We start from the raw sequence: 18,872 nt of genomic DNA, 5'->3' as shown, positions 1-18,872 counted from the left end.
GGGGGGCACTTTTCACCCAAAAAAATGGGCTGAAAATCTCGGCTTATACTCGAGTATATACGGTAGGTCTAAATAAGGTCTAAAATAATAAAAACTGTATATAAATATAGTTATGTAAATCTAAATAATTTTATATTAATAATATGTAGTCTTCTATACAGCCAGCAGGTGGCGCTCTAGTCTGCTTTTTACACCTGAAGCATTGTATCCCTCTTAGTTGTGCTGAAAGAATCCTGTTAACTCTGAGTTATCCCTTATCAGAGGATATAGGGCTCTGCCACACAAGGGATCCAGACAAAAGGCCTAATTTAAATGTGTTGCTTTCTCATTGGCTGGATGAGAAGGGCATTGCTCCCTCACTGGTGAGTAACATTCTGCAACCTTTATGTTAATGAGGTAATGACACCTCGCTCAACTGGCCAGTGAGGGAGCGACATGTGGAAGAAGGTGAGTATTTTATCTAAAGTTTTTAGTAGTAGTAGATGCACAGATACCAAGGTCTTGTACTTAGTTCAAGTACAGATACTTTTCCAGCTCCAAGACTAGACTAGAGAGAAATTCAAACGTTAGGCGGCAGCTGTTATTTTTAAGGAGAACACGGAGCTCCTGGGATTTGTACATCCCTGTTTTAATGTATTGGGATGCCCCGATACCATTTTTTCCAGACCAAGTAAAAGTACTAATACTTGTCCCAAGTACTCACAGATACAATTACTAATACTTTTTTGTTTTAGTTTTTCTAAAACAATACTGAATTACAGACTAATGATTTCAGGACAGTGGTGGAGCGCCAGAGCCAGGTCCCAGCTGCAACCTCTGCAACCCTGGTAGTTCTCGTGAAAATGCCAAGTATCTGCACTGGTATTTGAACTAGTATCTGCGCATCCCTAGTTTTTAGTGATTCTGTCCGTGTAAAATTGTCGTGTCATCAAAGCAAGCTTTGTCTGCTGTGTTGTCTCTTAAACTAACCCAGAGTGCTATGGGAATCTATTGTCATGTATAAATTGTTGTTTGTAAATTACCATATTTTTCTGTCTATAAGACGCCCCCATGTATAGGACGCCCCCCACTTTTCTTACCCAAAATTCAGAAATCAATATTTTCCATGCTTTTTTGCATAACTGATTACATCCAGTTTAAATTTTGCAGAGTAAGACAGCCGCTTACTGGTACCGGTATTTTTTTTTTTCTGACATTTTTATGGGCTCCCTGTTGCATCTGGGCACTGGCTACACGCTCTCCGCAGCATCAGCTGACGTCGGGTACATAAGGCTCATGATTGGAGGAAACCTGTTAGCTTGTCTCTGCAATTGGAAGTTTCACTCGTGAGGCTAGTTTGCAGAGATATCAGCAGTTTCGCAACCGCGGTTCTCCTCTCGGCCCCCCGTGTATAAGACGCCCCTCCATTTTTAGGTAAATATTTTTAAGAAAAAGTATAGTCTTATACACGGAAAAATACAGTAAAGTTTGTGTGAATGTGCAATATATATACACGGCCACTGGTTACTGGCAGACATTTTACATCCTGTTCAAACTGGTGGGGATCTGAGCAGTTTTCTACATTGGTGCAGGTACAGAACCTGAGCCAATTTCTATTTCACTTGAAATAGTGGGTGGTGTAGCTAGACCTGACCTGAAACAGGTGTATCTGCTTTGTTAATGTTGACAAGCACCGTTATAATGGCAAAGGAAGCTTTGTTAAATCCTCCCCGAGTCTTTAATGCAAGAGCTTAAACTGATGATTTCTACACAGTCACTGAAGATCACATGCTGATAGAAGACATCCCAGCCTCTGAGTAACTCCATCTCCAGTAACTGCATTAGCACATTGCATGAAGAGTTTCTTCATTAGGGCCGACATGATTATTCAGACCATACAAGTAATGGGGATAAATCCAGATGCTGCAAGAAGGAGATAGGTTGCCCATGTTTAGCATTGAACTTTTAGACCAAGCAACTGGCAGAGTAGATAGAGAGAGGCGTACTACACTGCTAGTCATTTGGTCTAGGTCCAATTGCTAAATCAAAGAGGACAAATTATTTAATATCACGAACAATCAGATCTGGTGTGTGAAACACAGGAAGACAAAATTAGGAACCAAGCAGATGGGTGAGGGGCGATACCTAAAGAAAAGTGGGTACATGTTCTCACTTAGGCTTATATAGCCAACCTCTAAATCCAGCCAGGAGAATGACCTACTCACCCACAAGAAAACTATACCCACATCTGGACAGTTATTTGTTGTTAGGGGTGAGCTGAACCTGTCCTATATCTATGCTCCTCAGTAAATCCCAATCTGTATAGTAAGGTTGCATTATGCCATATACATAATTTTTGTTGAAATAAGATTGTGAATTCTGATGTTTGAACAGGTTTGCGCTTCCTGGTCAGGCTCTGCACCGATATTGGGTTAAAAGAAGTCCAAGAATATGCAACAAAGCTGAAAAAAGTTGAGAAGATGAAGGAGTTAAAGGAACAGGTAATCGTGTGTGTGTGTATATATGTGTATTTACACTATATTGCCAATAGTATTGGGACATATCATTGGATTCAGGTGTTCCAATCACCTCCATGGCCACAGGTGTATACAATCAAGCACCTAGGCATGCAGACGCTTCTACAAAAATTTGTGAAAGAATGGGTCGCTCTCAGGAGCTCAGTGAGTTAAAGCGTGGTACCGTGATAGGTTGCCACCTGTGCAATAAGTCCATCCGTGAGATTTCCTTGGTACTAAATATTCTGCGGTCACCTGTTAGTGGTGACCATTAAATATTTAGTTGCTTCTAAACAGTGGTCACTGTTGCTTCTAACAGTGGTCACTGTTAGAAGCAACTGGGAACAACAGCAACTCAGCCACGTAAAATGACAGAGCGGGGTCAGCGCATGCTGAAGCATACAGTGCACAGAAGTCTCCAACTGTCTGCAAAGTCAATAGCTACAGACCTCCAAACTTCATGTGGCCTTCAGATTGGCATAACAGTGTGTAGAGAGCTTCATGGAATGGGTTTCTATGGCTGAGCAGCTGCATCCAAGCCTTACATCACCAAGTGCAATGCAAAGCGTCGGATGCAGTGGTCTAAAGCACGCCGCCACTGGACTCTAGAGAAATGGAGACGTGTTCTCTGGAGTGACAAATCACACTTGTCTGTCTGACAATCCGATGGATGTGTCTGGGTTTGGCGGTTGTGAGGCTGTTATAGCTGCAAAGGGTGGGCCAACTCAATATTGAACCCTATGAGCATGAGACATCATTTTCACACATGGATGGGAAGAAATGTGACATTGTATAAGCTTATCAAAAGGATGCCACAGCAAATCCTGGCCGTAATAAAAGCTGAAGGAAGTCCAACAAATATTATCTTGTGCAACTTTTTTTGACCAGGCACTACATATACCATATACAGTAAGTATTATGAATTACATTTGCATAAATAGCTTTTTAACATGCCAAATGTGCATTTTGTTTTATTGCTGTTCCTTTCATAATATTCTTTCCAGCCCTTTTTAGAGGATGAGAAAGCAAACTATGAACACATAAGGAATTCATTATAAAGATCTTATCCTCCTTACAGCATATGTTTCCCTCAATTCCTCTCCCTGACTCTAATGCAGAGATGTCACGCAGATAAAGCCAAACAAAGCCCAAAGCTCACATACTGTGAGCTGGGGTAAACACCAATCTATTGCACTCCTGAAATGCCAACCTGTGTTAGCATAATGAGGGGAATTTACTGGGACTGGAGCAGACACAATCTGGAGCAGTTGCCCATGGCAACCAATCAGCTTCTATCTTTCATTTTCAAAGCTTAACTGAACAAACGGAAGAGATAAAGAGCAAAATTGATTGGCTGCCATTGGCAACTACTCCAGATTCTGTCTGCTATTCTATTTTAGCAGGATTACCAGCCCATGTACTAATCTCACAAATGGATCCGATGCTGTGTCTTTGTGGCCATATACACCAATCAACCATCACATTATGACCACTAAGAGGTGAAGTGAATAACATTGATTATCTTGTTACAATGGCACCTGGAAGTGAGTGGGATATATTAGGCAGCAAGTGAATATTTTGTCCTTGAAGTTGATGTGTTAGAAGCAGAAAAAATGGACAAGTGTAAGGATTTCAAAGACTTTGACAATGACCAAATTGTGATGGCAAGACAACTGGGTCAGAGCAACTCCAAAACTGCAGCTCTAGTGTGATGTTCCCGGTTTGAAGTGGTCAGGATCTACCAAAAGGGGTCCAAGGAAGAAAAATGTTTAAAGTGACACTAAACTCAGGAGTTAAATCTTAAAACTGCATTCAAGTACATTAACTATTAACAAAAATGGATCTTATTTGTGTATCACTCGGCTGTGGACCCTCACATCATCTCTGAATTGGTGCTGACACTGTCCTTCTTTCTGGAGGGGGGCTATTTTGTTCCCCATGGTCCCTGAGTGTGTTGGAAAGTAGCCACCGCTCCAAGCTCGCTCCTGTGATGGACCACAAGCTCACGATTTAGTTTACCCATTTGTATTGGCGTTATAATCTTATCACGTGTAAATTCCCCTCTGTGTCTTTAACTGCTCATGGCATCCCTATGTAGCCAAGAATTTCATTTTTTAAATATTCAGGTTTAGATTCCCATCATTCTTTTAGAAGACATTTTCATATCGGGATTCAGCCAGATAATTAATTCAGTATCCTCCCTTCCAGCCTGCTCCTTTGTCCCAGGAATATGTCATTTGTTTTATAGAGAATTTATTACAAGCTTTGCAAAGAAAATGTAGAGAATGAATGTTATTAATATGAGTGTATCAGAGCTGAATTGTGTGCCAGCATGCCATATGTCGGGAATTAAGCCTTTTTTGTACTATTCTCCTGTATATACAGTTCCATAAAAGTATTCACCCCCTTGAGTATGTGGACAGGTCTGTATCAGCTTTGCATATCTGGATAGTGCAGCCATAAATTCTCTGGCTCTGCTGTTCCAGGACAACTGTTTTTGTGCACATTTGTCTTGCTGGAAGACATATTTTCTTCTAAGGTTCAGGTTTCTTGCAGGCTGCATCAGGTTTTTCTCCCTTCCTGCATTATTTTTACCCTCACGGAATGATGATGTCACTACCAGGCTTTACAGTGGTTATGGTGTGGCTATGATGATGTGTAGCGTTTGGCTTATGCCAAGCACAGTATTTAGTCTGATGGATAAAAAGCTCAATGTTGGTCCCATGAGACCATAGATCCTTCTTCCAGCTACCCTCAGAGTCTGCAGTCCTCAGAACCCGTTTTTTATGAACCATAAGTGAAAGGTCATGTAATTTGTAGTTAAAAGTGGCTTTCTTTTTGCCAGTCTACTATAAAACAGTAACTGGTGAAGCAACCATAAAACCTACGTACAAATCTACATTTACTTAACTTTGGTCCCATACACAGATAAGGGGTAATGCACGTATATGCCACAACCACTACTTAGTTCCAGTATTTCCACTTCTGCTAAACACGGAATGGTTGAAAGGAGTGTGATTAAAAATTTTTCTTCATTCCACGTTGTATAAATCATTCTTTCTGTGAATAGTAACAAACTACACTTGTGACACTTCTGACATATGACAATGTTGAGGTTAGGAATATATTGCCTGCTGAATTTGCCTCCCTTTTTAATCTTTAAATCCTCTTCTATGTGACATGGGTACTCCCCCATCTGAGGTGCACATTCAACTATAGATCTGACTTTGTCACACTCCCTTCCCCTGTTCTTCCATAAAACAATGAGAGTTCTGCTATTGGCCACTAAGGCACATTCATTAGCTGGTAGGATGGAGCATCTCAAAGCTGATGTGGAGGCCTTTTTTCATAAAGCATGCACAAATGAAGAATTATAGATGAATAGAGCTCATTATCGTTTGTAAGGGTGTTCCTCACCAGCCATTCTACCAATCTAAGCAAAATTTGAACTATGCATGGACTCCTTATAAGATGTCTTCTGATATGTTTCTGCTGCATATTACAAAATGTAAAAAACCAACTGATTGGACAACACCTTCTCTTCAGTTTGTCCTGTATTGTTTATCTTCATTAATTTAGTGAAATTCACTAAGCTTCCTCTTCTTTTTATAGCGTGTAAGATCTGGCAGAGACAGTAGTGCCCGGAGTCGAAAGGATGGCAGAGAGGGCAGTGCCAGTAGTGGTAAGTGCAAGCTGAACATGATATCCATTGAATTTTGCTGTTTATCACATCTGAATTGTACAAGGAAACATATGATATGGCAAATAATACCACAAAAATGGTAACTGCTGGGCAATCTAGACTAGACACAATCTTGTGGTGGTCAGTGCAGTTCGAAGGGTTATATCAACAAGATACCTTCTGTGTAACATTGGAGGTGGACTCCAGCTTCACTCTTCCATCATTTTCTGGTAAGAATATTAGAAATGGTGAGGAGTTTCATCGCCCTGTAAAAGCTGGAGACCACTACTATATTGTTTTATACTGCTTAGAGAACCCTACCTGAATTATTCTGCATACAACTTTGTAAAAGGGCATGACTGCCCGAGAGGAACCAACACTTATAAAAGCACAAGAGTGTCGGTTGTATATGTTTAAATGAAATGTTGAGTTCACCTAATAAATAATGTAGGGAGTGTGTGCAATACGCAATATTTCCTGATCCAGCAATTATTTACACAGCCCAACAAAACAAAACAAATTTTTTTTTCTTGTTGCCTTGCTTTTTATACCTATTCTTGGGTTCATTGGAGGCGTTGATTTAGAAAATTGCATTAGCTAGACTGCATCAGCTCTAGTTTCTTATATATAGATGAATTTATATAATTTTTTAGTAATTTTTTTAAAAGATCTTGCTGATTAACCTGTTCTTCTGTTACCTAGTTTGTGTTTTTGTGTACAAGTTAGCGATATAGTGAGAGTGGTTATGTACTTCTAACTGTCATTTTACATTGGATTCTAAAGGGTAAGTATAAACCAAGTCAATGGCGCCTTTTCATCGACAGTTTGAAACATAGTTTGAAATGTGTGCTTTTAAACAACGGCTCCATTCCAATCGGTCACTCCACCAGAATGAAAGAAATGTACAAGTGTTGGAGTCTCTTTAGTGCTGGAAAAGATAAATGACCATGAAAATCAATGAGTGATTTGTGTAGACTTGATTGGAATGTTTGTATCATAAGCCTGTGCTTTTGGTTTGAAATAAGTAGATTTAGTGAATTACACTTTTCTTTAAAAAAATTTCATGCTACAAGGAGTTTCAATAAAACACCACATTAAAATATCCTAATTTTTGACAGGCGACCAGAGTGAAGAGTGGTATATGGCATTTATGCTGTACCTCAAAAACTACAACTGATTGGTGCCATTTTTGCAATCAGTGGGCCAAAGGGCCAACTGATTCCAAAGTGGTGATTGGGAAAGGTAATTTCCAACTTTGTAAGTGATTAGCATTTATTGTGGTAATAAAGAGGTGCAGTGATGATGTATATTTGTGCACATTTTCATGACTCCCATTGCAGGCTTTCTTCATTTTTTATTAACGTTTTACTAGGCCTGAAGCCTAGAAATTCACACTTTCCTCCACAGGAACTTCAGTCTGACACCGGTGTCGGATTGTAAAGCAGGCAGTAAAGTTTCTATTGAGCAGAGGTCTATATCATGGTCCATGGTTCCTATGTGACATAATTTGGAGGTGACAGGTTCTCTTTATGGAGACATCTGGGGTCTATTAGATCCCTTATGTCTCCCCTGCCCTCCAATACAGACAATCAAACACAGCATTGTGCTTGATCATCTGTTTACCCAGCACTTCAGCCAGGTTTTGACAGCTCTGAAGCAGGAAGCACTGAGAGCACAGCACTTCCTGCTTCATTCATCACAGAGCAGATCAGGGAACGGACTTTCCTCGGTCTTCTCCCGCTTTCCATCCTGACACCCTCTGCCCTCATCCGTGCCCCCCAGCAGAGCGGCAACCTTAAGTTGGCGGGGTGGGGACCAGACCTGGTATGGTAGGTAGGTGGCCCTGTCTGATGTCATTGGTTGCTAGGATACCAGTGGTCCTAGCAACCAATGACTGCAGCGGAGGGGGGTCCTGTGCTGGGTTATGGCTGGCAGTGGATGCATTGGTCTCGGGGGCCGGTGTATCCACTGTCAGGCAGCCATAACCCAGTGCAGGTTGGCGATCGCAGTCCAGATAGAAACGCCACTCTGTCTGTTTCCGGACCACGGTGTGCCATTTAGTGACAGCTATTGTACAGTATGGTGCCATCAGTCTAAAATTTTAGCAGTGTGCGCCCCCCTCGGGACCCCCTCAACAAAAGCCAATTTTCCAATTGACTGTTGTTGAAGGACCAGTCTGAAAATTCTCATCCCAACAGTGACTGCAGCCAATCACACTGTGTTGTTTCACCCACCAGCTTCTACATTCTACAGGACACAGTAGTGACCTAGGCATCAACCAAAACAACCACAGTGCCAATGTGCTGATCAGTCTTATTTACTAAACTGGTTACAGGGTACTTTTCTTTCCACAATTGACCTAAAAGGAGCTAAAGTCTGACACGAGTGGGCTTCGGATTTCTCTCCCCTCCTCAGTTCAGAATAACCACATATAAACGGGGAAGGTAATTGATCACAAAGAAAAAAAAAAGGCTTGTATTATACTGTTTTGTTTTGTGCCGTGTCACTGCCAGTATTCTAAAAGCATTTCCAGGAATAATTTGTATTTAAAATGAACTTTAAAGAGGTGTACTTAAAATATAATAATAATACAAGAAGATGAAGAGCAATTTACATACCAGATTTGTATAGTGATATTAATGTCTGGGGGAAAAGCAAGGACATTTCCAGGGACAAAGCTACTTGGAAGTCAGGGAGTGTTGTTATCTGAGAGTTCTATTACATCAGACCTGCTAGAGGGTCCCTAGAGACCTATACAAAGGAACAGCAACAATTTAAACATTACCAGTACTCCCAGGCTGGAGGCCTATGGAGGAGCTATTGAAGTGAATAGGGGATTGTGGTAAGAGGTTGACTCTGCAGTCCACATTTATTGAAGAAAATTACAATGCCAGTTTTTTTAATCATGTCCATTTCTGTTGATATATTTCCTGTAAGTGACACTTGCTATGGAATGGGTCTTACTATACTGTAACAAAAAATCTGCCGTTTTGCTAGAACTGGAAATTTACATCTATTTGTATGAATATTTTTACAGCAGATCATGTATTATTTAATGGTTCTTTAAAAAGACATTTTCATAACTGTGAAATACTCCTCACGTCCGGGCTGCTATTAAAATGCTGCAGATTTGTTACAAAGTCTCACCAATCAATGACGAGATAGGACAGGGCAAGCCAGACCTAGTGTCCATTCAAGCTAGGTACATTGCAGAGCACCCTAGGTAGATTGCAGAGGTCTTGGAGTACGCTACAGGGGACCAGAAGGTGGGATTCTGACAGTCAAATCTCCAACACTTCTAGGTAGTCAGAACTTTCTTGGTCCTTCCTGTCACCACACCCTCATTCCTATGATAGGATTGCTTCACTTGCCAACTGGTTCTTCTTGGTACTGTCCTGACAAGCGCTGGGAAAGTGAGTATCAATAGGTGGGGGTCAATCTTACAAGTGAACCTGTCTTTGCCCTGAATAGGTAATGTGACAGAGAGTCTTTAAGATCTGTTGAGATAAGATAGCAGAGCCTGCATATGTACTAATGTACTAAACAAATATGGCTGCCCTTACACACATACAGTATATAATTACAAGTTTATATAGAAACAAAGTTTTTTAAATATTTAACCTCACCAATAACATTATTTACATCATGCTGGCTGTGACTGTGGTCCCAACTTCCTGGAGATCATTTACAAGCTCCTCCCGTGTAGTTCTGGGCTTATCCCTCACTTGTCTCATAATCATCCTTATCCCATGAGGCGAAATCTTGCATGGAGCTCCAGACCGAGGGCGATTTGATGGTTATTTTGTATTCCTTCCATTTGCAAATAATCGCTCCAACAATTGTTTCCTTCTCATCGAGATTCTTGCTGATAGTCTTGTAGCCCATTGCAGCCTTGTGCAGGTGTACAAGCTTGTCCCTAACTTCCTTTGACAGCTCTTTGGTCTTGCCCATGGTGGTGAGGTTAGAAATGAAAGAAAGAGATTCTGTGGACAGATGTCTTTTACATACATAACGAGTTGTCGTTAGGAGCACCTTCTTAAATTGACAGGACTAATCTGTGTACCACATAGCCAGTCTGTGGGAGGAGCCAGAATTATTGTTGGTTGGTAGGGGATCAAATACTTATTTTACTCACTGAACTGCAACTCAATTTATAACATTTGTATCGTGTGTTATTTATAGATTTTTGGTTGCTATTCTGTCTTTATCATTTAAAATACACCTATGATAAAAATTATAGACCTTTCATTTCTTTGTAAGTACGCAAACGTACAAAATCTGCAGGGGATCAAATCGTTATTTTCCTCACTGTAAGTGTTTCTGTGTGAGCTGGGATTGAAGTTCTGCCATGCTGTGCAATGTACGAGTATCAGCAAAAACATTTACAGAGAAATCACACTGTTGGCGGTCAGCGCACTCTGCCTGAAAAACACGCCTTGAGGACAGAGAATGTTTTATATAAAATAGCTGACATCCACCCATTCCACAGCACATGAAAGTCATGAACTCCGGCGCAGTTTAGTGCTGCGTTTGGTCATATTTACCCCAAAAGAGAAGCAGAAAATATCTGTCAGCTCTGAATGGAAGATGAAGCTGCAGAGTCAGATTTGGGTCAGTAAAGGATTTCTGGACTAAAAAAGCGCGCAGTCCAATAATCAGAGAATGCAGCACTTTCATTGAGATTTGGAGTGATTATTGCTAGGTTTACCTTTAAAGGGAAATTTCTCCATTTACCAAAAAATAATACATGCACACATCTTCTTCAAAGAAAAAAAATATTATTTTTTGTATTGGAGCCAGTAATACATTGCAACCACCTCAGCTGTGAATCATGGTAGGTGTGTGATAGTGCTGGACCAAAGTGGGTACAGGTAAAGCCAAATTCATCAAAATAGAATGGGGGGATATATCAAAACTGAAGCAGACAAAATCTGGAGCCATTGCCCATAGTTACCAATCCGCTTCTATCTCTAGTTTAAGTTTTGAAATTGAAAGATAGAAGCTAATTGGTTGCCATGGACAGTTGCTCCAGATTCTGATAAATTCCCTTGTGTATTCTTTGCCAGAGCTTAGTTTATGGTAGAGGTGAGGACCTGATTCTGGGTCTAGGCTGCTGCTTTTCTGATCACAATACTCCAATTGCTCGACAGATGAACAACTTCTAAGTATGTGGTTGAGAGCTCCTGGTACACACTTTCCTCTCACTTGCAATCTGTTTCAAATCTTTGTTACAGAAAATTGAGAGCAATGTCCCGTGTAAAGCGCTTTTCAAAGGGCGGAGGGGGGTGGGGTTTTAGGTGTGGGGTTTCTGGGAGTACAACCAGAAACAGGAAGTTGGCAGTCTGGTGGGTGATAGGGAAAAGGGGGGAGAGAGAGGGATGGCAGTGTTGTGGGGGTGTCTTGTGCTGGTGTGCGGCTTTTGCTATGTCCGGACCGCGGTGTCCGACGTGTGTGCTACAAAACAAAAAATTGGAGACGGAAGCGCCACAACCTAGCGCAATGACAGTGTTGTAAAAGCTGGGGGTGATTGGTACTCTATTAACCCAACGGTGAGTTACAGAAGTCCCACTTGCCTGTGGCTTTCCTCCAGCCTCACTACCTGTGTTATTCTTTTTCCATCTATTGCACCCGGGTTCATCACGCCACCGACTAGTGAAGTAGAGAACGTCTTCATCGCTCCCGCCACCCACGAACAACGCTCTCAACCACCTGTCCGAGCGATTACCCACACTATTACAGGTGAGCTGAACACCATTCACCCCCAACTTTTACAACACAGTCATTGCGCTAGGTTGTGGCGCTTCCTTCTCCAATTTTTTGTTTTGTAGTTCAAATCTTTGTTAGGAACAACAGATACAGGATACACCTTTCTGAGAGAAAGACTTCCCTTTCTCAGGGCTTGAACAATGATTTGAAATGCAATCAGGATGAAATAATATAGATTCCGTAGGACACACTAGCCTTAATTCAGCCACAATTCAGGCTTTCTATATAACTTCAACCTGACTGCATTTCAAATCATTGTTCAAACCCTGAAGAAGGGGGGTCCTTTCCCCTGAAATGCGTTGGCTGTATCTGTTGTTCCTAACAAATAAAGATTGTAAATGGATTGCAAGTGAGATGCAAGTTAGTACTAGGCACTCCTAACCAGACACTTATTTCATAATAGATTGGAAAACCATCTCATTATCAGGACAAATTAGGCATTAGTAGAAAGTCAGGGGTGATGGGAACATGTGTCTGTGTTCTACAGAGGAAAGGGAAGTGTCTGCGAGCAATCAGTAAGGTTTTTCTTTCACTCTCTAACCTGCCCTGGATAATGACAGCTGGAATCTGATTGTCAGCTATGGTCTACGCGCTTCTCTGCCCCTCTAGTGCTCAGACACTTGTGTTACCAGTCAATACACCTGTGATCAGAGGAGTCAGAATGGAGGGAAGGTTTCCATATGTTGTACCCTCTTCAATCTCTTCCAGATGTTGCACTGCTCTATGGCATGTTCTGTGTTCTGACGCCCCTCTCAGTAGAGCCATGTTTCATCATGTAAATATGTGGCCAAAGGTAATATAAAAACCGAGTGTCAAGTGACATGACCGTCACGGGGAAAGCTCTTTTCTCCAGCAGGTTTAAGTGATAACATATGTGTCCCAATCATCCCCCACTGCGGCCATGATGCCTGTCATCTAGGAACGCACTGCAGTTACTATAGAGATCCTCATTTTGTATAAACGTATTTGTAGAAATGCAACTTCTATGTTTTATTATAAGAAAAAAGAGAAACAACTTCTACAGTATGTGTTCCAGTCAAAAAGCAGGACATCGATTTAAGCCTCTAACCCTTTCCCTGCCAAGGGTTTTTTGTAGGGGTGTCCCAATACCATTTTTTTCAAGGCAAATTAAAAGGTACTGAAATATTATTCAGCAATAGAGGACTGCAGATCCCTTCAGGCTATGATTATACAGCAATTAAACAGGGCTGTGTGTGGTCTCACCAGGGTTGCGTGCAGATCTCAGCAGGGCTGCATGTGGGTCTCTTCAAGGCTGCGTGCAGATCTCACCAGGGCTGCATGTGGGTCTCTCCAAGGCTGTACAGGTGGGTGCCAGGCTCTGTGGACGGGTGCTGGGCTCTTCGGGCCGGTGCGGGGCTCTCCAGGGCTGTACTGACAGGTCGAGCTCCAGGGCTGTACGTGTGCGTGTGGGACTGTCCTTTGCTGTTCCGGTCTTGGGAAGGACCAGGAGGTGATGTGGAGCTGGACCGGCGCAGTCAGAGACAGCTGCCTAAGGTCCCCAGCAAAAGTCCCGAAGTACTCATGAAAATACCCTGTATCGGCCTCCATACCAATACTAGTATCGGTATAAGGACAGCCCTACTTTTTTGCACACGTTATAATCCACATTTTAGGTCTGAACATTACTTAAAATGAGAGATACCCCCGAGAGATATATATTTCTTGAAAGCAGAGACCACGTAGAATAAAATGGTGGCAGTTGCAAATTTTGATGTCACATGATCTTAGCAAAAGTCTTTATCAAACCCAAAATTTCAGTAAGAAAATACACTTAAGTTTTGTGCACAAAAACACAGCATAATACCCAGTTTTTTGTAAAATATAACAGATGAGGTTGTGCCAAATAAATAGATACCCAACTTGCTAAGCCTTAAAATGGCATGCCCCCTTGAAACAGCGGTACCCCAAATTGTCCATCGGTGAAGCTTTTCGCCTGTGCAGGTCATCAGTTTAGAGTTAACCGTGAATATTGGCCCTAGTATGTTTGCTCTCACTCTGGCAGACACGTTGTGTTTGTACATAGGCGCGTCCGACGCCTGCTTGCTTTAGTATGCGCGTGTTTGTAAGGACTGAGAACTTTAAAGATTTTTGCGGGGGTACTTTTACATTTATTTTTATTTTTTTTTGTTACTTAACTCCATTGTTAGGTAAGTATATAGGGGGGCTCACAAGCATCCTATGTGATAGCACATTGGAGGTGACATTAGGGGTCTATTAGACAGCTTCCTTTAGCCATGGAATGACAGCTGGGAAGCCAGAAGTGATACAATCAGTGAGATTAGTAAACAGATGTTCGCTGGTCTCTCTCCTTGCTTCCTGCCAACACCCAAGAAGCCAGTCCTGGGCCCGCAGGAGGGGCAGCAGAGTCCAGGAAGCAAGGTAGGGGTTGTTGGGTGGGAAGAGGGGTCTCTATTAATTGGCCCCTGGAAGCAATCTGGCAGCTGTTCAGCCGCTAGTAGCCGCCCGACAGTTGGCTTTACACAGGTAAATATAGCCGCCAGGAGTCTGTTTACAGGGGCCCGCTGCCAGCTCCTTAAGGCATTTGTAGCTGGCAGTGAAAAGAGTTAAAGTGTATTTCCTCTCTTGCAGTCAGATCTGAGAAAACCCCTCTATATATTTGTCATGTGCTCCCATTCACACAACATACCTACATTTTAACAAGAATTCTTACCATAGAATGACAGACAGTGTTCAAACCTAGTTTACTGATAATAAGATCTGCCAGCACAGTACACACGGAGTTAATTTCAGTAAACATTACCTCCCCATCCAGCTCAAGCCCTCTCCTTGAAATTACAGTGAAGAGAAAAACTTAAGTTTTGGGGTTTTCAGAATAGAGCAAGTAACAGTTTTCAATTTATGTTTATAGTTATGCGATGTGAACGGTAAAACGTAACGAATATAAAATAGGTGTTATCCCGATTTGGCTGCAAAAGTGGAAATACACTTGAAATGAGAAGTTGTTACTTTTTTCCCAGTATAAGTATAATTCAGTTCATGTATAAAATCCTTTTCTAACACTGGTAAACATCAGGAGCGGTGTGTATGGAAATGTACCCGTTCATCTGTACACAATTATGGAACTTTGCTGGGATATTGCTCTGTTACCGGGATTGTTGGGCAAAAAAATAAAGTATACGTAAAGCCAAAACTTTTTATTTTTTTTGTTGATAGCAAAGGGAATAGTTATAACACCGTCAGTCTATTTTCTGCAATCTGTGTGCTATTAGAGAGATTGTAAATGTGGGTTATAATATCTGTGCAAAAAGGGCTCTGGCAGAGAAAGGGTTAAAACATGACATTTTCTTCTATGGGATTACTCGGCTGGAAAATCGCTCAAATTGTAAAGTGTGAATTTCCTTAACCCGGGGCTGCTCAATAAAATAAACACTTTCTGCTGTCTCCTAGATCTATATTGACTGATTGAACGCAGAGCAAGTCAGTATCTGCAGTACATATGAAGAGGGCTTTGAGGTCACTTCCACCGTCAGCTTGATCAACATTTACAAATTTAGAAATTTTGCCTCTTGACATGAAATAAATAAAATGTAAATTAAGATTAGTTTTTAGATGGAGTAGGGAAATTTTAGAGCCCCTTCCAAGTTTTTTTTGCTGTGTCCCCGTTGGGGAAATTTTGTTTTTATTCCCAATGACCTCTGTCTGTAGGACAGGAAGTGAGGTTAATCTTCACTATGGGGTCACAGACATCAATAAAAACTTGACTGAGGTTGTAGTCCTTCCTCAATATAAACAACGTGTTATATTGCTGTATGTATCTCTATTAAATAAATTTTCTCTCATTCCCTATCTCATTGGGCACCTGTGAGTGGAGTTCTCATTTAATGTACAATCACACCTCATGAAGAAAAGATTTGATGAGCTGCCATTGTGAACGTCTAAATATACTAGTTGCTTGGCTATTATGCTGACCCGGTGCAGTGATATTTTATTCTGCTACATAATCAACCCTATTTGTAGCTCTTTTGAAGTGTTGCACAGTTCTGATAATAATTATAATGATACTCCGTATCTGATATCATTTCAGACAGCGGGCAGAGCAGTGGCACCAGCTCAAAAGGAGATCGCCTTAGTGCAAAACTGAAAACTTTGCCCGGAGCAAAGGACCCCTATGAAGCGAGCTCCAATAAAGACATAGGTAAGTGGCAAATGAATATCACTGCTTACCTATATATTACCCAACAGAAAGATAAATAAAAGCTGACATTCATGTAGGGGTTGGGATAGTTGTTGGGTGAGGAGGTTAGATGTAGGGGTTGGGTGTAGGTGTTAGGTGATGAGGTTAGATGTAGGGGTTGGGTGCAGTTGTTAGGTGAGGTAATAAATATAAAAAATAATTAAAAACAAATGTAAAAAAAATAACAGTGTGAGGGCCCCCCTCTCAAAAAATACCAGACCCTTTAGGTCTGGTAGGAGAGTTAGGAGGGACCTCAATTTAAAAATATTAAAAAAAAGTGTGTGGGGCTCCCCCCCAAAGTCATACCAGGCCATTTAGGTCTGGTAGGAATTTGAAGGAGTAACCCCACCTCCAAAAATGGGGAAAAAAATACGTGGGATCCCCATAAAATTCCCCAAAAGACCCTTGATCCGAGCACAGGTCTGGCAAGGCAGGAAAGGGGGGGGGGGGGGCCCACGTGGTTCCCCCTGGAAAAGCAACTTGTCCCCATGCCGACAGTTTACATTGGGCCGGCACCTGCCAGAGTCTTCCCACAGGTCGTGAGCAAATGAAAACAACTGGGCGGAGCCAGCTGTGATGTCACGGCCGGCCCCACCTAGTTGTTGTCATTTAATGACAGCCCAGTGTCCTCAAATAACCTCCACCTAGTTGTTGTCAGTTGCGGGGAAAACGGTCTGCTTCGGCAGTCTGTTCTCCCTGCTTTGGCTTTCAGCTGAGCCGAAACATATGCGCTCAGGTCTGCTGAGCCGTTCGCCTGCCTTCGGCTGCTGTATGTGGTATTGTGAATGACCCGTACAGCAGTCCTTCGGTTCAACTGAACTGAAAGGCTCAGGCAGCTGAAGCTAAGGCTAGATCCTTCGGCTCCTTCGTTAATAACCTTCTATGTATTTCCTTCAAGTTATAATAGTCCTACCCTTGGGGTGCTGTTACTTGCTTGTATTCTCTTCCCTTGTCAGCCCGGTGTCAGACTGCACCACTTTAGCAGCAGGTAAAACAATATTACATTCTAATGAGTCCATTTATATTTTGGTGTTCAGATGTTTCATACACAGACCCTCTGGGGCCACAAGTGGAGAGACCGAAAACCGCAGCAAAGAGAAGAGTTGAGGAGGAAGAGTTTGCTGATGAAGAATTAGGAGAAGATCTCCTTCCTGAATAATTCCTTCCCTGAACTTTTAGAACACATCCAGTCTTTTCATATATCCAGAATAACAAGCAGCTTTGTAAACGGTTGCCTCTGCCTTTTCTTTCCCTAGACTCTGAGAACTGTCATCTCACGCCCAGTGTAAACATTGCTTTGTTTACATTCTGGCTGCTTGTTTCTGCACAGTAACTCCTTACAAGGTCTGAGAACAATGAGGTCATCGGCTGCACATACTTGTTTGGTTCAATGTCTTTAGTGCCAGAAGCCATAAATGATGATTTTTGTAAATAATTATTAATTATGTCAGCAGCCTCGCAGCTGCCTCCTCCCCAACATTATCACGTACAACGCATGACCACCAGCCCAGCCTGTAGTGTAGTGCTGGGGGAGACCGAGGCCTCTGTGTCTTCAGTTTCTTTCTCTAGAACAATGAAGAGACATCACGGGTCTGTTGGAACCCTAATGACTAATTAAAGAGGACCTGTTGTCAAGAGGGAAGGAGACATACTGTGTCCTCTGTTTCGCCAGCACAAAGTGGGGACCTCAAGGGTCTGTTACTGGGGACATTAGGGGTCTATTACTAAGACATCAGACCCCTCATGATGTAATGATGTCTCATTAAAGCGGACCCGCCAGCAGGGGTTTTGTCCCCTTGTGACAGTAAATAAGTAAAATAAAATTTGAACTGTGCTGTGGTGCATTACTGTACATACATTAAGGCGCATTGCATCACGTAAGCCGATTCTCTTTGAATGGGCTGCCAACATGCCCCAACTTACAGGGCCTAGTTCTAGTTTTGCAGTGTATTTAAGCACATTATCTTGCATGCAAATGTGTGTCACATTAAGGCAGCCCATTCAAAATGAACGCTGCCAATGCACCATTAGACAACGCACTACCAGCAGTTGTGGTGTGCTACAACGCAGGTCAGTTGCCTTAGTGCACTGGGGCATTAACTCACCTCACTGCAGATTGTCAACTACCATAACACATAAGTAAGAAACCAGCCCCAAGGTTTGTATCTTAAGGGGTTCTTAAATCCGGCGGCATTTCCTGGTCACATGATTGGGAACCCATCCTAATTTCCAATGTAAACAGTTACTGGGAACTGTCAGTGGCAGCTCTTTCACAGTGCTTGGGGTGTGCAATTGAGCATGCTCCAATCACAAAACTGCAACGCTGACCGCACGCAGATATGGGGCAGCAATTTTGCATAAAGCCCACCACTGTGCCACCACATTTATGTGTACAGCCAGTGGGCACAAGGTGTAAGAGGTGGGCAACTCCTGCCATCCAGCTGGAACTACAAGTCCCATGAGGCATTGCAAGACTGACTGACAGTTACAGGCATGACTCCCAGAGGCAGAGGGTCGGAGGCTGGTGTAAGTAAAGGAAAAACATTGTATTTGGCTATATAATACATATACCTGAGGTAGCTTATTTACAGTTTTGAGTACCTTCGATTTTCACTGTTTTGCTACAAGGCACAGTTTAAAATTTACAAATATTTGTTATTTATTATAATTATTAGTTTTATTGTTTAGATTTTGTAAGTTATGTTGTATTTCG

At 42.0% G+C, this 18,872-nt stretch overlaps 1 protein-coding gene across 1 annotated transcript in view; it reads left to right on the top strand.

Moving 5' to 3' along the window:
* IFT88 (intraflagellar transport 88) overlaps positions 1-17,465 on the top strand; it is a 72,170-nt gene extending 54,705 nt beyond the window's left edge. Inside the window, exons 23-26 of the mRNA XM_018554687.1 lie at positions 2,374-2,480; positions 6,108-6,177; positions 16,010-16,120; positions 17,197-17,465. Coding sequence (XP_018410189.1) covers positions 2,374-2,480; positions 6,108-6,177; positions 16,010-16,120; positions 17,197-17,318 — 410 coding nt within the window. The 3' untranslated portion in view covers positions 17,319-17,465. The remainder of the gene's footprint in view (positions 1-2,373; positions 2,481-6,107; positions 6,178-16,009; positions 16,121-17,196) is intronic.
* The last annotated feature ends 1,407 nt before the right edge of the window (positions 17,466-18,872 follow it).

The sequence above is a fragment of the Nanorana parkeri genome, unplaced genomic scaffold (genome assembly GCF_000935625.1).
Source record: "Nanorana parkeri isolate BGI_ZX_2015 unplaced genomic scaffold, ASM93562v1 scaffold169, whole genome shotgun sequence".
NCBI lineage: Eukaryota > Metazoa > Chordata > Amphibia > Anura > Dicroglossidae > Nanorana > Nanorana parkeri.
Note: the sequence above shows the minus strand (reverse complement) of the source record. Positions and strands in the feature narration are given on the sequence as shown.